The 23892-nt window shown below is 42.8% G+C and overlaps 1 protein-coding gene and 1 long non-coding RNA gene across 2 annotated transcripts; one reads left to right on the plus strand and one right to left on the minus strand.

The window, feature by feature from the left end:
* Positions 1 to 874: 874 nt before the first annotated feature.
* Positions 875 to 20423, minus strand: TMEM61 (transmembrane protein 61). The gene is made up of 3 exons (XM_077333611.1): positions 20269 to 20423; positions 8349 to 8764; positions 875 to 6283 (listed from the first exon to the last, which is right to left on the minus strand). The coding sequence occupies exons 2-3, from the start codon at positions 8693 to 8695 to the stop codon at positions 5992 to 5994; spliced, it is 639 nt and encodes a 212-aa protein (XP_077189726.1). The 5' UTR covers positions 8696 to 8764; positions 20269 to 20423; the 3' UTR covers positions 875 to 5991.
* A 14-nt stretch (positions 20424 to 20437) lies between these two features.
* On the plus strand, positions 20438 to 23588 carry LOC143835637 (uncharacterized). The gene is made up of 2 exons (XR_013230284.1): positions 20438 to 20589; positions 23283 to 23588. It is a non-coding gene; the product is annotated as an uncharacterized LOC143835637 (long non-coding RNA).
* Positions 23589 to 23892: the final 304 nt, after the last annotated feature.

The raw sequence follows: 23892 nt of genomic DNA on the forward strand, positions 1-23892 counted from the left end.
CTCTGCCTCAGTTTTGGCCCAGTCTCTGATCCACATTCTTATTTGTCATTTTCTCCCTGACAGGATTTCTGTGTGTTTAATGGCTATTTATAGTACTATTCAGCCTGTGAAGACTTTCCACCATGGAAATACAAAGATGAAATGTTCCACATGCTGCATTTCTGCAATTTACTAGGAAATACAGAAATACCACCTGAAAAACAGGCAGCAGTCTTATTGTCAGGACACTCTTCCGGTTTCCATCTCATATTCCCTCAGTATATTTATAGTGTTCCACCGGGGAAAGCAAATAGAAACACCTTATTTTATTGACAACTCTTATTCCATTAGGCACACCAACTTTATCAGAGAGGCCTGGCTAATTTCAGAGGTGATACCCATCTTTAACTACATTTGGTAGAAGAAACTCACTTCCTAAGAAATGCAACACATTCTACCTTCAGCTTCAAGTCTTTCTCTCAAATCCTCTCACAGGAAAGAAATCCAGAGTGCCAATCCTTTCTTTCCATCTGATCATATAACACTCAGAGGTCAGACCAATTCTTCAAAATGGGCTGTTGTTGTGTTCCCCCTCTGCCCTCACCTAGGTGGGAGCCAGGGTTCTGTGAGCAAAGCTGCAGCCTGCACATGCTGGATACTGCCACGTTGTTCAGATTCTCCTCCCCAGTAATGAATTATTTCTAGAACTCCTACAGTTAGAAAACAGCTACCAGTTAAGTGAATAGATAATTTTCTGCAGCTATAGCTTTTCTAACATTTGTCTGGCAGATAGCCTTTTGCCTTCAAAGAGTTTTATAGTAGACAGAAATAGAATTCCTAATGGAGATGCGGATTTACCTGATGAATTTATGCCAACTTGTGTAAAGAAACATAGTCAGAAAAAACTAGCTATTTTATACACAAATTAAAAGTAAAGCCTTTGATAAAATAAGAACATGAATATGAAACATCTATCTGTACAGGGAACAGAGAAATATCACATGGATCAAATATACATTGATTATAAATAATCTGGAAATAAAAAGGTACAGTAACTGACAGGTTTAAGGAGGAATGCTCAGAAAGAGCTCTATCCTTAGCAATTATTTATTTTAAATAACTGATTTGAGCCAGATTATCCATTCCAAAACTGAAGTCCTCATCTGGGATGATGTCAGTCATCCTCTTTTTACAGAGAACACCATTTACATGAAATTGCTCCATAGTGAACATCTTCAAACTTACTGCTATCAAATAACACATTTCTTCTGAAGGGATTCCTTGTACATGATAGCTGGAGATTTTCATGTGTGCTCAATTGGATAAAAATACATTCCCATGTGACAATGAAACACTAAAGTCATCACTACATTACCACCTCAGAATAAATATATGATTAAACCTACTTCCCCATAAAATCCACCAAAACACCTTGCAAAAAAGAAAGATTTTAGTGAGTAGGAATGTTGGTCTGTAGCAGCACAACAAACTTTGAGTCCAATGGCACCTATAAGACCAACAAAGATTTATTCGTGAGCTTTCAAGTGCAGGCACACTAAAAAAAGAGTTATTCACATTTATCTCATAAGTTTTTACAGAAGGTAAATATCTAACTGCTAGATTTGTTTTCACTCTTCATTTTCACTCAGGGCTAGTTCTCTTCTGGGCAACAGGAATCCCTAACACTTAGTGGTAATTTGAACAACTATTTTATTGGCACCTGGACATTTTGTGCACATTTTACAGCATTACAGACAAGACATCACGCTTTTGTTCTTACCTCTAGAGAACACTCTCTTCTGTTGACTGAGACATCAACATCTAGCAATCAAAAGATTGGTAGTTGGTGTGACCTGGCACAGGTCCATGATGACCATTGGAGCAGATTTTTTTTTAAGAACCTAGTTTAATTCTCTCTCCAACAGACTCTTGCTTTTCAGTTATATATTTTGGTTATATTGGAGTTCTTGTTTCCTCAGAGTGTCACTGCTTTTGAAAATTGCATGTAAATAGACAATTTTACAGGATATCCATCTCCTGCTGCTATAGTGTGTGGGAACCAGTGAACTCTGTCCTTCCTCTTGCAATACAATCACATCTATATGTGGGCAACTACCTATAACAGCAACATGTTCTTCACCGGATTCAACATCTGCAATCATTCAGGATGTGGCATACAACTGGCCAGGGGAGAGGGGGGAAGATCAAACATCTGGAAGTTACAAGTTTTCTTTAGAAGCAAGGTATATTGTACATGATTATTTTTCCAAGTTAACAATTCCAAATCCTAATCACATCACATATGGTGCCCCTTGCTCCTTTTCTGTTTGCAGCATGCTATAATCCAAATAATCTGCCTGTTAAGAATGTCCAAGAGGTCTATGGCAGTGGTCCCCAACCTTTTTATCACCAGGGACCGGTCAATGCTTGACAATTTTACTGAGGCCCCGGGGGGGGGGGGTAGTCTTTTGCTGAGGGACGTCGTTGCCTGAGCCCCTGCTCCACTTGCTTTCCCGCCGGTGCCCCTGACTTTCTGCCGCCCGCTGGGGGGTGCTGCTAGCAGCATTTGTGCAGTGCCACACCGATTGGGAGCCCCAGCCATGGCGGCCACTGGAGAGCACCAAAGGTGAGCTGGCGGCAGAGTGGCAGGGCAGCCCCCAAGGCAGCAGCTGGAAAGGAGGACGAGGAGGAGCTGCGGCCCAGTACCGACTGATCTACGGACCGGTCCCGGACCAGGAGTTGGGGACCACTGGTCTATAGGATTTTGCTTTGGTTTAAGAAGCTACCAACATCTTTAAGATCTCTGATTCTAAGTGATCAAGTCCTAACTAATTATGAACATTTGGTTTTTTCAGGACCCATTAATGTCAAGGCATCAACAGAGCAAAACTTCAGTGACCAGTTCTTCACCCAGAAAGAGTACAGCAATCCCCACTCACCACAAATCCCTGCCCAAAGTCTAAACTAATAAGCAAAAGAATCCATGATGTTTGCTCAACAGATATCTTGTAAAAATTCAAACAAGAAATGGTAACCTTATTCAGAGAGTTATCTGTAGCTCCAAAAATTTCTTAAATGTCTGTATTTTCTGTTCTCCTAAACTCTCCCAATAGCTCATTAGCAATATCTAGCTGCCCCCTGTAGTTACTGCTCCCCTTAATTCTTGCCACCCTTCCCTTCTTTCCTGCCCATTCCCTACAGAACTAACTGAAAAAGAAAACATAGCAATGAATACTGTGCTCCACTAGTTAATACTGACTTCATATTTGAGACCCTTGCTTCAAGTCACTGCGCAGACAAAAATTCATATGGGCTCTAACTTGACTATGATGATATGTAATAATATTACACTGGGAATATGGAGTGAAGCTGGACTGAGTGGGGTCTCACATTTGAACTGAGGAAACCCAGAAGCCCTGAGACCCAAGCAGAACACCAGCATAGTTAAAGTTAAACCCTATTGCTAGGGTTGCCAGCTCAAGGTTGAGAAATACCTGGAGAATTTGTGGGTGAAACTTCAATAGGATGGGACTTTGGGAGGAAAGGGACGTCCAAAGAGCATGTTTTCATGGAATCCCTCATCCAAAGCAGCCATTTTCTTCAGGGGCACTGATCTCTACCATCTGGAAATCAGCGGTAATTCATGAAGATCTCCAGGCCCCACCTGGAGGCTGGTAACCCTTTATAAGAACTGTAATAGACTTGTAAGTCTCTCAGATATCCACAACTGGAATAATATGGACCTTGTTCTGTTCTACCCAGGCAATGGTTATGCTCACAGAACATATACAGTGTAGGCTGATATGATGTGCTGTCATGAAGGAACCCAGAAGCATCACCAACAAGCAAATTCAGCACTCTCGCTAAAAGTTGTAAGAATCAGCCACAGCGTTTCATACAACTGCCTCCTCTGAATGGAACTAGAATTTAGATTTCTTTATCTCACTGCTACTATAACCATCTCAACAAAACTTAAACCTCTGCCCACTGGGGTATTAACTAGCCTAGCCTAACTAAGGAATGTTTTCTGTATTATTGATTATATTTTAATTAAATATAATTACTCTTCATTCTGTACTTCCTGCATTTCATAGACCTTTGACCCTGTTGTTGGTTAGCTTATTTCAAACCTCCTACATGAAACAACTGAATAGTGAGGATGCACACATAGCATCTGAAGCTGTGGGCTCTAGGGCACAAAGGCTGATGGTACAACAGGGTGGAGGAGAACACAACTCCCACTGGAGTCAGTAGTAAAACTACCACAGATTTTTAACATGGACACCTGAAGTGAGTGATGCTCTCCAAGCACCACAATCTCCTAGCAACATTATATAGGCCACTGAGGACATGTTAAAGCAGCAGCTCTCCCATTTCTGCAGGCTGACCATGCCCCCAATTGTGATTAGAAAGTTTTCATGGCCATGAACTTACAAAGTGTATGCCACACCAATCATGCCTCACGAACAATTCTGTCCCAGAATATTCTCATAGCAATAAGTGAGAATCACATCAGCTTTGCTTTAAAATTAGCTTTCCTTTACATTGTCTGCACATGGCATAAACAAAGAGGACAGTTGATTCTATAGGGTCACAACTAAAAAACCCTGACCTGAAGTTCTAATAAATCTCATCTCTTGGCTGGAGGAAGCTGTGCTGGAGATAACATGGAACTTCCTTATTGGTTAATATCTTCAGAACAAAATATGGGTGGGAAAGGGCCTGGAAAGCAGTTCAGAGAAAAACAGCTCTTCAAGCAAAACATGAGCTACCAGTAGTGAATTCAAAATCACTATTAGCTGTTATTGTCTATAGATTCAGAGTAGCATCTATGTAGCAGTTTGGAAAATAGACTGAAAATGAGTTTGCCTTTATACCTGAAATAACTATGAGAACAGTAGTAGCACTGTACCTCCTTGGAACTACCAGAAATGGTCAACCATAGGACATCTAAATCAGGTGTTCTGGGCCCTGCATGGGGGGTGCGTATGCTGAGTGCTGCCATCACCCTGCGGCTATATCTGCTCTAACCACTGCACCATGGAATCACTGCTGATCCCCTGCACATTCTTAGAGTTAACAGACTTGTGGAAGGGCCCTCATTTGTAGGGGAGTGGGAGGACACCTTATAGATGATTGCTCTCCTCCCTGATGCCTGTGTTATTCCGGGGCCCCATCTTTAAGTTTGGCCTGGGGTTCTAGAATCACTATGGCTGACCCTGAGTATCACTCTGACAGTTAAAGTTCTTAGGGATGAGCTACTGGATCCCAGTAACTAATGACTCTCTTTTCTCTAAGGTGATCAGGAAGCTATGTGAGAGGGCTCCATTTTCACATTAGATGTATAAACTGGAAGGACTTCCTGTTCTATGGAGGAGTTATCAGGAGTACGAGCAGTCTCTGGACCCCAATTTCAGAAAGGGTGGATAGATTATATACACAAGTCAGGCATGTTGTACTTAGAATACAATTTCTCATTACTCAGCAATTTCTAATGAAATGCAAAGAAATCTGGTAGAAATCAAGAAATTTTGCCAATGCATCACAATGCATATTATATGTAATATTCAGTTGACAAATATTTTATTAACTAGAAACACTTTAGAACTCTCTATTTTCTATTTGCCTTTTTCCCAAAGCCTGGTTATTTAAATTCACAGTGTTCTACCTTTGAAAATCTTTAACGTTATAGTTGTTTGTCAACAAAAGTCCCACTTAGCTGAAATTTCATTTATTCAAGCACTTTGGATTGAACCTCCGGGGCATTTAGATACATGCTGCTTAATGTATACACATCAGCCATACACTAAAGATAGCAATGCTGATATTGATCTCTGATCGTTAGGCAACAGCTCCTACAAAAGATAAAGCATTAGTTGACATTTTATAGCAATTTAACCTTTTCCATACCTACTTTCCACAATTAATTTTAAGAGAAAAGATCAGTGGCAGCGAAATGCATTTGAGAGCAATCTAGACATTCTCAATTCGTGATAAATTGGACCCCCTAGATCATCCATCACACGAGCTGATACTCTCATAGCTTGGTGGTGGAGTGTCACAGACAATGCTTGCATCATCCCATGATCCTGCCTCTAGCCGTGGTAGAATATTCCGGAACAAAGCACTATCAGAAGAGCTACGCCTACGGCTGCCGTGCCACATGTCATTCTCATCCGCCATTTGATACAAGGGTGGCCTGTTCTCTTTCATATGGTGAGACTGAACGTAGTTTGGAGCATTTTCAGCAGGCTGGCAATTCAAGGCTTCTTCATAGGTTGGAATAGTGCTGGCTTCCCAGGTGCTGAAACATAGCCAAGAGCAAACAATTCTTATTTTTATGATGTTAAAAATGCATTTGGTTGGTTTAAAAGTTTTACAAAGGTATCCACAGCATGGCTTGCTAACTGTATTAGAATTTTGAAGCCACTATCTCATGCTTGTAAAAGAGGACAAAAAACACACACTATCACTTCAGAAGTTCACAAAGGACTTTTCCACATACAATATTAAAATTTCTTTCTTTCAGCTCATATGTGAATGGCGAACAAGAGGCAGAAAACAGAAAACAACCGTTTCTAAATATAATGCATATTCAATCTACTACTAGTGGAAGCCTAAACAAAGTGAGAACCTTCTGACTTCAACGGTCTTGGGAAAGTGTGACTGTACTTGGGACTGCCCGACAAGTGTGTTACATCTGAACTACAAAGGCATTAAAAATGTTTTAAGCATCATGTCTGACAATGCCCTAAGAACATGTTCCCCCAGCTGATTATGATTGCAGATGGTTGAGAGCCAGCTTGGTGTAGTGGTTAGGAGTGCAGACTTCTAATCTGGCATGCCGGGTTCGATTCTGCACTCCCCCACATGCAGCCAGCTGGGTGACCTTGGGCTCGCCAGTACACTGATAAAGCTGTTCTGACTGAGCAGTGATATCAGGGCTCTCTCAGCCTCACCCACCCCACAGGGTGCCTATTGTGGGGAGAGGAATGGGAAGGTGACTGTAAGCCACTTTGAGACTCCTTCTGACAGAGAAAAGCGGCATATGGTGTTGGGAAACTAGTATGAAAGTTATTGTAGTCCCACTGATCATTATGAATTGCACAGCCACCATTCATATATTGCTGCTACTTTCCCCATTTATCCCTTGCTAAGCAAACATGGTTTGCGTAAAGGGAAAATGTTCACATAACCTTTGATCATCTCACTTCCTCTTTTTCAATGAGATTACTTTTTGCACCTGGGCCCTTGGATTCCACCTTGACACAAGGCTAGCTATAGAAGATACTACATTTGTCTCTAGATAAGGAACAAATGAAAAGTGATGTTGTCATCAAAGCTTTGATCTTTGCATTGCAGATACTGTTGGATACTGTCAGATATAATAGCGGTCCCCAACCTTCTTGTAGTTGGGGACTGCCTCCGAGGGTGGGAGAGAGCCGGCGGCCCGGCCACAGCAGCTGCACGTAAACGCTCATGCGCAGTTGCCGCGCATGTGCGTTTTCGCCACTAGGTGGCACTAACGCGCATGCGCAGAACAGCCGCACGTGCACGTTTTTGCCAGCAGGGGGCGCAAACACGCATGCGCAGTGGCTCCGCACTTGCGTGTTTGCATCGCTGGCGTGCCAGCGGCCGCGCTTGCCTCTTCCCCCCCTCGCTGCAGGGGGGGGAGGCAGGCGCGGCCGCTGGCGGCCCGGTACCATGGCCTTAGCGGCCCGCTGCCGGGCCGCAGACCGGGAGTTGAAGACCCCTGAGATATAACACATACAAATGCATAATAAAAACCCTATGGGGGCAGGGACAACATTTCACATTCCTGAGTACAAGATACATATTTTTGAGAGCTATCATGTTTTGATGTCAATTCTGGATAGAAATAATGTTTCTAGTTCCTAGATTCCAGCACTTCTAGCAGTTCCAAGTGTCTTAATTTGTTGATGTGATAAGTCCCTGAATGTTCTTGATATATGGCATGATAGCTCTTGATTCATGAAGGAAGGGCCATGTATGCTGCCCAGAATTCCTTACAAGAAGGACAGGAGAAATCTTAATAGCAATAGACTGATATGGCTAATTCTTTTGTTGAAGTCTGACCGACAGAATCCCATTACTGTTGACCTTGCAGGCAACCACCCCTCTCCCAAAAGCCTATCCCTTCCCCCAATGAGCCACAGTGAACGAGAACAGCAATTTAAAGCAGGGCTATTGTTACTATTCCAAGGTGAGTGCTCTTTTTCTCTTTGTTAATAAAGTAATAGTTGAAATACTCAAACAATATTTTACAGCATTTAACGAACATTTTTAATTAGCAAAATGCATGACTCCAACCGAACCCTAACAAGTACTGCTGCAAAAATTTTGCTGACCTGCATGTCTGTTTTTCAAGAGGTTCAACGGTGAAGTAATGAAGATCCCTGGGGAAATGGTACTGGTAGCGCCGAGAGACAATTCCAGCATTCGCTGACCAGAGGAGACCAAAAAGGAGAAGAAGCCCACCAATCCCACAGCAGAAGAAGCTGATGGACCTGAGAACTGCATTAGAGGAGGAAGAACTTGTCACTGGTTCAGCTTCTCCATGAGGGATGACATTAGGCTCACTGTTTGATGTGGCCCCCATTTCACCATCACTCCACCAAGCAAAACACAGTGTTCCCGTCACTAACAGGATAGCTCCAGTGATGGTCACTCCATGACGCAAAGAAGCAGTAGCCATTTTAAAATCAGAGGCCTCTAGATCATCCCAAAATGTTACAAAGAAATAGTTCCAGTTTCTTGGCTCATGCTGCAACAAGAAGGAAAAAGAAACCTTTACAACTAATTCAATCAGTATTGCAGGTTACCCTCCTCTCCCATGAATTCAAGAAGAATTAACCAAAGTTCAGTGTGTGACTTTTAAAACATCCGTGTCCTGGTCTTGCTTACTAAGGTTTAATTGCATTTACTTATTTACAATATTTTATACCACTTTTGCACCCTCCCTGCTTAAAGTCCCCAAAGTAGCAATCAATCAGAAACGTTAAAACATGCTTTAAAAGTACACACTATAAAAACAATTTAAAACAATGAAACAGACTGCATATATGGTTAAATGCATACACAGGAAGGAAACTCAGCAAGGAACATCAGACGAAACAGATAAGACTTCCCCCACTGGTGCAAGACAATGATCAGAGGGAGACAGAGAGGGCAGCTATTCCATGATTTTGGTGCCATGACCAAGAAGGCTCCTTCTTATACTGCCACCCATCTAGCCTCAAAATGTGTGGACATCCAAAGGAGGGCCCCTGAAGATAACAGCAGTGGTCACTTAGATTCAGATCTCATTTTGTGACACAGTAAAACTACTTATAGTGCCAAGCTTCAAAACAATTGAGCAACCTTATAAATATCACTATAGTATAACATAGCGATCCCCAACCTGTGGGCCGCGGACCAAATGTGGTCCGTCGACTAACTGGAGGTGGGCTGCGAAGGACGCCTCTCCCCCCCCCCCGGCCCTTTACTTCATCCATGATCCGGTAGGCGCACATTGCAGAGAAACAAGCTCAGGGTTCCCATTGATTTGTCATTGTCATGGGTTAAAATTTCAATGAAAATAAAATGTTCCTTATGTTCATTGTTGTGGCGTGTCTGTATCTTATTTTGAAGGGATGTTTAAACATTACCATAGCGACCAGAGTCAGAGAGCGTTAGGGCAGTGGGCCTCAGTAAAATTGTCAAGCATTGAGTGGTCCCCGGTGATAAAAAGGTTGGGGACCACTGGTATAACACACAGCATTAGTATATGAATTTGATGGAGGCACAGGACCAGGTCGGCAAACAAAAACTAGACCCCAATACCAACATTTTCTTTGTAGATTTATTTCTGGATTTTATTACAAACAAGGGGCTTTTCTGTTAAAAAAAATTTTTTTGTGGGGGTGGTTGGTTAGTTCTACCCCATATTGCTCTGGTTTATTATATGATTTCTGCACTGCTTTTTGTACCTTAAATTTTCATTTTGGAATTTTTGTTTTATCCCCAGGGTCTCTTGAGATGTCTTTATTTTTTGTTTATTATTACTGTAATCTACCTGGAGTCCAGTTCCATGGAAAAAGTTTTAAAAATACTCTGAATAAATACATTTGTATGTGAATAGGCTCTATTTTGACCTTCCAATTAACATGTTTTGAGGAAACAGCAGAAAAGGTAATTGCGCTCCCTCTCCACAAGTTGGCTATGCAAGTTTTTGATGATCTAGAAAGGATTTCATGAAATTATGAGATGGGAAACTTTGTGCCTTAGAAATCCCAAGAGTAATTGAAGCTAGTAATATTGTCTAGATTTTGAAATGGAAGCTGAACAAAATGTACCATAGATATCCGGTATAATTTGATTGTTGTAATTGCATAAATGAGCAGATAACCCTGCAAAAACGTTTTATATGAATCAGATGTTAATCATAATACACATAATCATAAGTGAAATAAGAGGGCAAAGTGAAATGGAAGAAGTATTCCAAAAGATGAATTATTTAATAGCTTTCTGCAAATTTTAAATGCTCCATTACTGAGGAAACCCTTTACTACATTTGAGAATTGTTGTTGTTATTACACTTATAACAACCAGGTGTTCTTCAAAGTTATTAAAAAGAAACTTGGCCCTGCCTTAAGGTTTATAATCTAATAAATACAGTATTGTGGAAAGAGATACTTGCTGTTCGACCAGGCTTTTTCATCCAGGGTTTCTTGACAGCCCTGGAAGGGTTTCATGAATGGGTAAATTCATTTTTATATTTTTCTTAAATTTGCTAAGTATTTATCAGATGATATAACCATATATGTCAACCTGTTCCCCCCCCCCCCAAAAAATGGCCAATGATGGGACTGGAGGGGGTGGGGAGGGGAGGGGCCCTAGGTGTGCTATGCATACCCAGCTATGCTTCCCAACCAAATTCTGCACAATATTATGCCATTTCTCAAGGCCTGAAGAATGTTTCAGGAATTTCTCAGCACTAAAAGTTTGAGAGAGGCTGATTTAGACTATTATATTTAACAGATGTCGGGAATGGCCCGACTTGCAGCCAAAGATCCTCTCCCCACAGGCAGAGTAGCAGTCTCTCGGGAACAGGGGGCAGCGGCCACAGACCCATACGCGGGAGAGACGAAGGAGGAAAGCGAACAGAAAGGAAATGAAGAACGCCGACAGACTGGTCGCGCCCGGCTCAAAGTGAGGGCAGAACAGATAATGCAGAACAGGTGTACCCGGAAGAACTGGTGGGAGGTTATTGAGGGCTCGGGAGGTGGGGACGAGGAGAGGAACGATATTTAAATGGGGCAGTCGGCGTCTGTGAGGAGGCGGGGTTCAGCATAGTGAGGAAACTATTCTGAACCCGGGAGTCGTGAATGCAAGTCATTCAACAGGACTCCGTTCTGAGACGCTGCCTATCCTGAGAACTATCTTTCCTGGCCTGGTCTTCAGCTCCCGACATCGTGGCGGAGAAGGAACAAGAAACCCCGGACCCTGACAACAGCTAATCTCCATATGTTCATTTATACCAAAGTATGTAATTACAAATCTAAAGGCCCAGAAATCCAAGATTAATTTGGTATCTTCTGGACGAATGAAACTACTCATTTTGTACGTCACATTATCAGTTAGGCTAGCTAGATGGAAACTTGAATTAATTGTCATTGAAAGAAACCCTGTAAGATCTTATCCATGTTTAATGAAGAGATGTGATAAAATCTGGTTTACTGAAGTTGTAGACAAGCTGGCTAGCCCTGAAGTTAGCAAATCCAACTCTACACATGTGCTGATAGAGCCCAAATGATCTTTTGGTTCAAGTAAACAAGGGGCTATTTCAAAATTCATTCTGTCTCATGTTCTATGGCCTAATAACTAGCTTTTGGCAGGGATGCTCATATACAGGTGGTCAGTAGTCACTGGTCTGAAAACTGGTCATTGCAGAGATGAGGATTCTCCTCCATCCTCCTCTAGCTATGAACTGTCCTAATATTCCACCTTCCTTAGAGTTCTCCATTCAGGCATTCACCAGACTCAGATCTGTAAAGCTGCGGTATCATATGCCTTCAGAATATGACCTGGGACTAGTGTGAGCAGGGATCGATCTCTAATCCAGCTCCTAGAAAACTCATCTGGTTGATAATGGGCTCCAGCCTATGGAAGCTTAAATATATTAGCCTTTAAGGAGAGCCAAAATACTCTTATTTAGCAGATTAACATGGCTATTCCCTCAAAGGAACAACTATAAGAACTGTGGGTGTGTCAACGCTCTTGAAATCCACTGTAAGAGCTACATTTCACAAGGCTGCAGTACTTGTACTGTATTAACAAATACCAATTAATTAACTGCACAATCTAACTGCAAAACTGAATAATGGGATCAGACTTCTTGTGTAACTGATTCTACAGAAAGCCTCCAAATATCTGTGGATGCCAGAATTCTGCCAGGAAATTTCAAAACCAACAGTAACATCTCACTCACTGTATTAACTAAAATGTTCCACTGATACTTCCCCTACAAGTTGCCGCACCAGAGACTATCAAAATATTTTCCCAATTTGAATGCATATTGACGGATGTCTCATTACTGTCAATATTGGCATGCTCTGAGCTTTAAAAATAGTTATAAATGCCCCAGTTGAAATGCACAGGCTTGAGTGAATATGACCCCCACCCCCACCCGGAGACCTAGAGTCTCTGTAAGCTCCCTCTCCACTATCAGGTAAAGGTATCCCCTGTGCAAGCACCGGGTCATGTCTGACCCTTGGGGTGACACCCTCTAGCGTTTCCATGGCAGACTCAATACGGGGTGTTTGCCAGTGCCACTATACAGATCATATAATGTAAGAACCTGGGCCTCCAAAGAAATGGCTTTCCAAGTAAGGGCCTTGGTAGTGTGATTTCTCCCTGGCATAATGCCTATCTCTGTTTGACTGAGAATTCTTATATAGAGTGCCCCCCCCGCCAGTGATCCCCATCATGGCACCTACAGGCACCATGATGCCCACTGCTGTCTTTTCTGGCACCATTTCCTTATTCCCAAACCTAAATTAAGACATGCTGAGTCCCTGAGGTATGTCAAGCTAAGGTGGGCTTATGGGGTTTTCCTATTACTGGCGTGACTCCAGATAGTACAACATTAATGGGGCTTCCACATGCAGGCCTCCCTACCTTATTCCCTAGGGTTTCCATGAGTCCACTGGGAGAGGTCTCCCATCCCTAGCAGGCCTTTCTCCAGCAGCTGGCAGTTGAAAGGGGAAAAAAATTCTAGCTGTTGGTGACAATGTGACGTCCCACAAATCCCAGGAGCGATGTCACACACATAGCAATCATTGTGGGTTTTTACCACAGAGTGACATTACTTCTGGATTTTCCCCAGAAATGATGTAACGTTCCCCCCCTCCCCATGCCCCCTTTTATGCATTGGTGGTTTCCTTTGGTTTGTCTTGCAATCCCCTTGGGTGTATTGTTCTCTTCTGCACGCCAACTCACTTTTACTTCGCAGGCATACTGGGCTTTTCCCCCTCTCCTGCATGGGTTTTGTTCCCTTCAGGGCTTAGTTTGTTTTCTGTTCCCCATTTTTTTAAAAGTCTTATTGCCCTGGGTGTTCTCCTTTCTTGACTCCCAAGGAAAAGAACATTCACAAGCAGAACAACCCTATTAAATTTTCTCCACCCCAAAAGGCCACACCTCCACCACTAACATTGTGACACAGTTTCTGCTGATTTGTCAGTAGCAGGCAGGGGGTGTCTTTTGAAATTATGAGATATTCTTTGACTTCCAGATAGCCATCTTAGAAGGTTTCCCCACCTTCATCTTGTCTAAATTCCAGTATCACTCAAGCATTTTTTTTTTGTAAGCTCTCCTTAGGTCTTACGAGAATCAGGGTTCAGCATCAGAACTATAAACAGGCCTTTCTTATGAATCCCCTCCCACCGCTTCCCACCTTCTTCTTCTCAACATGTAGATCACACAGTGGGGGAGGGGAGTTCAGAAATGCTGTCAAGGGTTTCCATCTGCCCTTTCTCTCCCGTCTTGTCAATATCTTGTTGTTTTTTTAATTAAGGGAACTTGGTACAGTTTAATTTCTGGCTTTCTTTTTAAAAATGATTCTAATTAATTGCTGTTTGTATTTTTATTTTTAAAAACTCGGAGAATCCTTCATATGTTGTTTTATCAGCTTTAGATTTCAATCTAAGGCTCTATAGCTCAATTAGTAAGATTCCAGCAAGAGGATCATAATACTGTAGGTTCAAACTTACCTATGAGTGTTTATTTCCCCCCCACAAAGAATTTGCCATGTTGATTCAAGTTTACATTTCTTTTTTGCTTTAGATAGTGTAGCCATTTTTAAAACATGAGCTCGGCCCCAGAATCTCCAGGAATTTCCCAATCCAGAGTTGACAAACCTACATAATGTGTCAGTTAGAACTGAATCTATATTGTAGGATCACAGCTCTATTTTAAAGATGGCAAGAAAGGCAGATGTTTTCAAACTATCATCAGTATCATGAACAGCATGGAGATTGGGTGCCTAAAAATGCAAACTGGAAAGGCCCCAGTTCAGATCTCACCTGAGCCACGACTGACATTAGGTGTCTTAAATAAATCATCCAAGTGAAATATGGGGATAGCAACAGTGCTCTGGGGAAGCAATAATAAGATCATTAAGGAAACTGCCAACCCTTTTGGCCATTATGCCATACATAAAACAAAATTACTTTAGTGATCCACTCTAATGGCACCGCAGCACACAAACAAACACTGAGAATGGGTTCAGGGAGCCAGCACGGCATGAGGGACATAAATGGAGGTTCAGGTCTGCCTGCCTCAGTGACAGGCAATGTAATCCTAAGAAGAACCGTACCACTGTCCTGAATGGCCTTAAGAAGAGTGTGAGGGTGCACAGGATTGCAGTGACAACTAGAGACCTAGTTCTCTAATTCAGAGATTGGATACAAGCAGCTTTCCTCCCAGTGAGAAAGGACAGGGGGAGGGGAAGTTTTTACCACAAAAGCAAGCTGGCTGGAGAGTCACAAGCCCCAGCCCATGTTACCTGTGCCACTCTTGCTGCAGGCTGGCCACATATGGTGAATGTAAAGTTCTCTGAATGTGCTATATAAATGCTAAATATTATTAAGACCATCCTAAATACCACACAACAATGGCAGCTTAACATGTTGGGATCTACAAGAGAAGCTGAAACACTTTTGTCCCTTAGTGGTGAAATTTCAATTTACTAGCTGGGTAAATGCAAGGTCATGATTGAGGTAAACAGGAATCTGTCCTTGTGAATCTGAGGCCTCGAAAAAATTAAACCAAATACAAGGAGCTGGGACCTGAGAATTTTTCTGAAACTCAGTCAAGACCAGTTTGCTATTTTTTAAAATTGTATTTGATTCTGCATTTGAAGCAACGCAGCAAATATCTTCCAGTTCAGGCTTCTGGAATGAATTTTGTGGGGGAGGTTAACAGCTTAACGCAATTTTTGCCGCTTACAAAATAATAAGAGAGATTGACAGTTTTGCAGAATAAAGTTCTCTTTCTTTATGTCTCCCTCTCCCTGCATAAAAGCTGCAGTTGAAATGACATTTCGCGCATCCCCAGCCCACGCTACCAGGAAAAGAAGGGAGGAGGCAGAGTGGTGGATCCCTCACACTGGAGGGTCTTGCCTCAATTCTTTCATAAGGGAAGGGTCTTCTGTTAAGCCCTGCCCCCTCCCATTTGCCTCATGGCACTTCAGTGCTCTCAGCTCTTTCCTTCCAGCCCAAGTTTCAATAACTGAAGTCAGACAGACTAAAAAGAAGTGCTTCAAAGAGCCAAAAGCAATAGAGCTCAGCAAGGAAAAGGGCAGGAAGGGGCTAGGTTTGGTTTATACCAGAATTTCTATCCAGTGTACTCGTTCTGCGTCCCTTTAATTTTAGCCATGAAGAAATGCATTTTCTCTGTAAAAGTCTGATTGAGCATTTTAACAGTTTTCCCCCTGTCTTTTCTGGGCAGGGAGAATGAAGTAAGTTCAATTGCTTACCTTCAAACAAGTGCAAATGGGTCTATCTAAAGACAATGGAATGTTTAAGCTCCCCCCTTTCTCCAAGCAAGAAACAGAGATCTGGGAGATTAGACCAGACAGCCTCTAGTTATAATCTACAGGATGGAATTGCTGGAGATTCTTCAGGAAGTGACTCTTTGATTCAGTTTGATCTGGACAGTGGGTAGAGAAATAGACATGATAAAAATGCCTGGCAGCAAGGAGGGCGGTCTTTCTGACATGGAGTCCCAAGAACAGCGATCTCTTAACGGAGGTCTGAGGCAGGCAGCCATTGGCCATGCAATTGCCTGGAGAGTTCAACGAAGCTTCAAGGTAATAGAACCTCTGTAGGACACATATAGTGAGAGGAACAGAGGATTTGCATTTTACCCAATTCTTTTGAGTCCTTTGCTCAGTCTGGTACTGTGCTAAGATTAAGCTTGTAAACACTTAATTTTTAATAAATACTTTATAACTTTGGATACTGGTAGTAGTTCTCTGTACCAAACAGACCTCCATCACCTCAGAAATGCTATTGAAAAAGGGTAGCTCTGGAAAGGTGGGAAAGCTGGTAATTAGGCCAGCAGCTATTCCTCCAGGAAGTAAATTGTCCCCATGGTGGCCAAGCACTGGGCAGCACGCGACACAGAGGCAAGGCCTCAGAGTCAAAAAGGGCAAGCTGGGATTCATGACACTCTCAACAGGCAATTCTATATAACGGTCAGTGGCACCAGTGGATTCCTCAGGAGTTGGGAATCCCTTAGAGTGGGCAGAGTGGAATAGGGTCTGCAGGCCTGTTTCTCACGTTAGCTTTAGCTATTTTAGAATAAACAGGAAGGAAATGAACTGATTTTGGTAAGTTACTTGGTGAAAAAGGTGGCGTAACACAACCCAATCTCATCAGATCTAAAAAGCTAAGGTCAGTACTTGAAAGAAAGACCACTGAGTAAGATTTTGCAGAGGAAGGCAATGGCAAACCACCTCTGCTTCTTACTTGCCTTGAAAACTGCTTGCTGGGTTCACCATAAGTTGGCTGCAACTTGACAGCACCTTACACACACACACACAACTACTTAATTTTATAGTTTTAAAACTCATCTGCAAGACAACATAGGGTTTTTTTGGGAGGGGGTTGGAAGTATCTTTCAATGCTGAATTTTAAAACTGTTATTTGAAAATGTCCCAATGCTGCATTGAGATTGTGTGTAGGTTTGATTTAACTATTGTAAACATCACTGTGTGAACCTCAGGGTTCAAGAGATGAACTCCATCAACAGGCCCTCACAGCTGCCAACTTTCTTACTGTGGATGAGGTCAAAGCCGTAGCCCGGCTGGCAGGCAGCAGAGGCTCAAGGGATGACAGCTAGTTTCATTGCATGCTCACTGCTCTATGGATTATGGCAGAACATACAGTAGAAGGGCCCATACATGTGGCTGCAAACAACAGCAGTCACAGTATATTGGAACCATCAACACAACCAGGTTGTCCCCTTCTTGCCTAAAGAGACAGAATGCTCCCCAAGCATACATGAAACTTTACCATCCACTAGTTACCAATAAGAGCCCCATGCTTTACAACAAAGAATTGTCATTTCAGTAGGGCTATGGTCCTCTTCATTCTACTGATTCACCTGCACAGTCAGACACGTGGACATAAAACTATGTGGACTAAATAAAATTAGTACTACTCAAATGGTTTGGATGGCAAGGCAACAGCCAGCATGAAGATGAAGACCATGAAGATGGCTGCTGCATTTGAGCTCACATTGCCAGTTCATACTAAACTTCTGCCATTTGCTCCTGTACTTGCTTGCATGGAGAAATAAATAGTTCTTCCTCAATCCTGCAATGGCAATTTGCATATGAAAGGAGATCACATGTCCAGTTAGCATTGCCGGAGGGCTGCTGACTATTAACAGAAAGCTATATGATCAGCAGGTTAGCCGTCCCAAATTTGTATCTGCCCCCTTCCACCTCCCACAGGTGGCCAGCACTGAAAAAGTTGCCACCTGCTCAGCTGGTACAAATGCACAGAGCCCAATAGGAGGATTCTTATGGTTTGAAGAGCTGGGGCAACTGGGTTCAAATCCACCATTCTGCCACTGAAGCCCACCGGATGACCTGTCACAATATCTCATTCCTAAACACCCTCACAAGGTGGAAGTTTTGAGGATTAAGCGGGGGAGAGGGAAACAATGTGAACAGCTACTTGGGTAGGAAGGAAGGAAGGAAGGAAGGAAGGAAGGAAGGAAGGAAGGAAGGAAGGAAGGAAGGAAGGAAGGAAGGAAGGAAGGATTCCCAGCATGGACAATAACAACTGTAGCTCACCATGGTCAGGCCCTGGCTATGTGGCAGAGCATCTTTACCCGCAGAAGGCCTCCAATCCAATTCCTGGCATCTCCAGTTAAAATAAAGGCTCTGGTGTTAGTATGTGAAAAGAAAGACATCTACCTGAGACCTTGACAAAGTACTGCTAGTCACAGTGGACAATACTGACATGGGTAGACCAATGATCTTTTCGTGCTGAGCACTGTGTCACATGTATACACATGAAGCTCTTTGAACTTAGAACTGTACTTCGAATTGAAATATAAATGAGACTAAATCTAAATACTTTTGATCATTTGGATATTTGAAGTAAGCATAAGGGACAGCTGGTAACGTCTTGAAAAGCATTTTGGATACATAACCCTGTCCCTAAAAGTACTAATGCTTTGGACTAAGGACATATTCTAGCTAAGTACTATCCCACCCTCCCCTTTCCGAACAGACGTAAATTTAAGATTTTAATTGTCAGGGTGCCCTGGAAGGATCTAATTGGGAATCTCTAAATATTATCTACAGTCTCTTGTAATCTTTATTACTTACTCACCAGTCTTTGATTATTCACCCTCTCTAAAGCACTTGGTTGATAGTTACTTCAAACACCATTAGTCCTGGGGAGGCATCTGACAGCTTGTCATCTACTCACTCTGCATAATGAGCACAAACCCCTGACCTCAAGAAAAGAAAGCTGTTTCCTGAGGAAAGTGGGAGGCAAAGAGATGCTATATATTGTGTGTGCTGCACATTCCGTAAACAGCAGGGCTGAGGGCAGCCTTTCATTTTGCACACAGCATCAGGCAAATCTGTCCCGTGTTAAGGGTTAGCGCGTCAACACAGCTCAGTGGTGTGAATCCCGCATTGTCCGTCATTCTAAACCCATCATCTGAGGAGTTCATCATCTTCAGCACACAACCAGTCCAGCCCTCTGCTCTCAAAGTTGTTGTGTGGTTAAGGTGCTAAACTGTAAGGTGGTTCTCTCTTACCATTGGGGTTGATCGACCAATAACAGCTGGGTCCAGCAGATCCACAATCAGAGCCAGGGTGGAGTCAGAAGATCTTAAAATCCTGGACACTTTCTGTTTCTACCCTCTGTCAATTTACCTAGGGGTTACTCCGCTTTCAGTGAACAAGTCACGCACACAATAGAAGTGGGTACACAAAATAGCGCCAAATGTGACCCAAGGCCTCGCCTAATCTTTATGACTCATCAGCAAACAAACCAGAGTGCTTATATTTAAACTCATTTGGGTCTTTCAGTCCAAATTCTCCGAATTAAGAAAGCTTGTGCGTTGCACCCTTTAGTGAACAAAATACAGACACAAACGCAAAGAAAATGACTTGGGGGCGCCGGCCCACACAGCAAGCAAACAAGCAAGCGTAATGCCATCTTCCCCCGCCAATCTTGGCTGCTTTGTGTCCGCTCAACGCTATTAGCAGCCACTGAAATTATCACGGAGGCGGCAAAGAAATTCGTTTCTGGGCCAGCCGAGACGGAGGAGGGCATGGATGCCCCACCCCAAATCGACCGCTGTGTTTCTTTGGGACGCCGCAACTCCAAGGTGAAAATCCTCGGCTAAGGCTATCATCTCAGCCGGCGTTGCCTTGAAGCAAACTTGTCAAGCGAATGCATCTGGGTAAAACAATCACATGCGGGAACATTTTTGCAAGCGGACACTTTTGGGGCTATTTTCCCCTCTTAAAGGGTCGCAAGCCGATGAGCCCGCAACTTTTCCTAATATTTAAACGCTCGTACCACTTGAAAGAGCTGGAAGAGACAGCCTGCAGCATCACGTCGCTCCTAATCACCAGCCTCCCCTGCACGCCTCGGCGTCAGAGCGGCGCTGCAAAACCACCGGCAACTCTGCACATTTAATTCCCTGCCAACAATACCAGCTCAGATGTGAAAGATCCAGGAACGGGATACTTACTTGTTCTCCCACAACTTCAAGTGTACCCCATTTACAAGGGGATGCGCGGAAAAGCCGGCGGCGAAATTCCCCCCGCCGCAAGAGAAAGGACCGAGCAAGCACAGCTTCCCAAGAATGCTAGGCTTGCAAGCTCGAGTCCCAGGCGTCAGACGAGCCAGTCCACGCAGCTAACTTTGGGAACGGCAGCTACGCCCTCCAGCGGGAAGGAGAAGGTCGCTGCTGGAGACGGTGCGGGGAAGGGGGCTGGGGCGCCTGTCAGAGTAACTGGTTCATATGATGCTTCATCGTCGGCACAGATCCCGCCGCCACTACTCCTGCAAGGTAGCACATTTCTCCCACCTATCAAACCTTAATTTAGATTGAGTAGCGTCCCTTTCCCAGGCTGTGGAGCGTAACTAAGCAGCGCCCTCTTATGTCCAGTGCTTGTACCGTCTTTTAAAAGGCAAGGAGTAACGTCTCTACTGGGACCTACTTCAGAATAGGCAGACATAGGTTTGTTCATTAGGCTAGGCCCAGAACCACTTAGCAGCAGAAACGTCAAACCTTGACCATGGCATCATGTTTGAGTCTCCATAAAACTGGCCTGCCTCATGCCTGAACTGCTGATCTAAGAGGAAGACTGGCCTGTTGTGCGCTCTGGCCAAGATCACCTTCTTCCTTTGCAAGTCCTCCCTGCAGTTACTTCCAGAACTCTTGAGCAATTTAAAATATATTTTGGATATTTATTTATTCATCAAAACATTTATCTCCCATCTTTCCTTGTGGCTCAAGGCTTAATAATAGCTTAAACTATTCTCAGTTTAAAAGCAAAAATGAAATAGTAAACCCTGAATTTCTGGTCTCGTATATGCCAAGCAATTTGGACTCCCTCAATAGTTCTCGCAAATAGACAGGCCTTGAGGGCCCCGTCCTCCTCAAGATTTCCAGAAGATGTGGCCTTCCTCACCTCTTCAGGGAACCCATTCCACAGAGCTGGAACCACGATGGAACAGGCCCCAAGCCCTAGTCAACGCCCAATGGGCCACCCTAAATGGTTACTACCTGACAACTGCTGTGGGCATATATGGAAATGGTCCTTCAAATATGTGGGTCCTAGACTGAAGGGTTTTATGGGTCAAACCTATGCCTTGAGCTGAACTCCGAATCATGCCATCAGCCACTATAGGTGTTTCAAAATGGCAACATATGTTCCTGTTGGTTAGCCCTGATCATAGTTGGCCTGCTGCATTCTGGACTGGTTGCCATTTCTGGGAAGACTTCTGCTTCCTTCAGTGGCTTAGGAGTCCTTCATCAGTCAGGGAGAAATTTTCACAAATGGCTCCAATAACATTTCCAGATAAGATTTTTTAAAAAATATTTATGTATTTATTTTTAAGGACGATGAATTGCCAGGCAAGAATTTAAAAGCCATGATTGGAATGGGTCCAGAGCACAAGTGATGGTCCTCACATGCCCAAGGACCTTGTCAGCATCCATAGGCAGGATCAGTCTGAAACAATCCATAACAACATGATAAGCAGATGTTTCTGACACCTTAAAAACCTCAGGTCAAAATGGATGAGAGATGTTTATAAAAACATCACATCTGGGGGCCAAATTCTTATCTCTGACACGGTTGGACTTACCACGTTATCAAGTCATGAACCATTTTAAATAACTGAACTCAATGAGATTCTGCTGATGCAGTGGTGACAGAGAAAAAAATCTTCATTGCTGACACCACCACTTCATAGGCCTGCAAATGGGCGTTATGACGTGCTCTATCTGATTCATCCTGAGTCTTCCACCTATTGGCCGAGTTTAATTTGCAGTGAAGAGTAAAGCACTAAGCTACTTAAATAATAAAATATTCTTTATTCAGAAGAGAAATAAACTACAGAATGGAAAGAGTCCTAACAATCTAACCTGTTCTGTTCATTCTGCCCTGTTCCAAAGGCACGTGAGGTGGAAAAATGCTCAAAGGAGCAGGAAGTCTCCGATGAGTCAATCAGGACATAGATAAAATGCGTTGGAAAACATCAGGAACTTCCTGATTTAATTATGCTAAATATACATCTCCTCCAATGCTCCCTGCAGGATTTGTTCATATGCCTGCTTTTGAATCATGCACATTACAGATCTTGCATATTCCAACACCACCAATATTGCTCTAGTCATTTTTCAGGCTATTTCATGTTATCCAGCTCCCTGGCAAACCAAGGGTCTGGGGGCCTCACACAGCATGGAAGGAGGACTCTAGGGAGAAACTCTGTTAATAACACCGACTATTGCTGTTCATTCTGTCCCTTTCTTGCAAAGAAGACAATAGCAAAACAAACAAACATTGTTTGTTTGGGTCTCCATGGTTCCTTCTGTCAGCCCCCTCTTGTTCTTATCCTCTCTAATAGTGTTGATCAGGACTTATGATTTACATTTTAAGAGTGTCATAAACCTTGACTTGGATATAAATGCCTTGGCTGACAGAAAACAGCCACAAAAATCACACTGACTAGGTAAGCATGTGCAGTAAGGCACGTTTACTATCAACCTTTAATGTTTTCAACATTTCCACATAACTGGAGACTGTGTCCCTTCAAAATGCCTAGAACATTTTTTTGAATCTGTTATGCCAACTCATGTTTCCTTTGATAAGGCTTCACACAACAGCCTGGCACCCACACTGGACCTGTAGCATTTAAGTAAAACAGCATAGCCACGTCCCCATGTAATGAAGGGAACAAAGACTAGCCAGTTAGTTTCAGGTAATTACTAAAAGCCGAGCCAAGGAACCCTTTGTTTGTTTGCTTGTTATTGTTAAGAATGTCTTTTCATAGGAGAGTACTGATTAAGTGAATTTGAACTTAAAGTTAACTGATTAAGAGTAAATAGCACTACTGCCATAAGGTCAGACAAATTCTGAGGCTTTATTCCCCTTTTTTGTTTTTGCAACTAACAAGAAATTATTTAAAAGTACAATGACAGCAAAGACTTGAAGACAGTAATGAATTATGTGATGTGATGTTTCACCCCATTAGGCTGTAGTTCAAATAAAACCAGAAGACATGTCTACCACTAGGTGGATATAAGAGGCAGGCTGCAAAAGAGAGACATGAGTAACACCCATTTGCCAAAGCTGATTTGCCTGTGAGCCCCGTGGATTAAATGCATCTAAAAGAAAAGCTGTGAGGAAGGAAACACAATGAGCAAAAGCCTGAACTATAGATCTGGCATCAACAAGTGGAATACCAAATTGCTTGTGTAACTGCTTTGCACCTTGATGGGAAAAAAACTAGCTATCTTGAGAGACTGAAAATAAAGGACAAACAGATTTTAGAGCTTCATCAGTTCAGGTGTTACCTCCAAAAAGTGCATCTGTAAAGGGGGGAGGCGGGGTATAAATATAAATATAATAATAATAATAATAATAATAAAGTGAGAGCAAATGGGAATTGCAAAAAAAAACAAAACACACACACACACACACAATCTAATGCTGTAATAAAGATTGAAGAGTTAAGAAGAGACTAAGAAGATTCTGATCAAGCAATGGGGAGAGATAAGGAAGAAACAAATGCAATAACAAATTGAAAACATTGAGTATCTACAATGAGGATAAAAGCTTCATTAGGAAAAAACGGAAGGACT

The sequence above is a fragment of the Paroedura picta genome, chromosome 4 (assembly GCF_049243985.1).
Source record: "Paroedura picta isolate Pp20150507F chromosome 4, Ppicta_v3.0, whole genome shotgun sequence".
NCBI classification, from domain to species: domain Eukaryota; kingdom Metazoa; phylum Chordata; class Lepidosauria; order Squamata; family Gekkonidae; genus Paroedura; species Paroedura picta.

Coding starts and splice junctions, on each gene's coding strand:
- TMEM61 (XM_077333611.1), bottom strand. CDS start 8,695: ATGGCTACTGCTTCTTTGCGTCATGGAGTGACCATCACTGGAGCTATC. Junction 6,284..8,348: donor CTTGAAAAACAGACATGCAG/GTCAGCAAAATT, acceptor GCTATGTTTCAG/CACCTGGGAAGCCAGCACTA.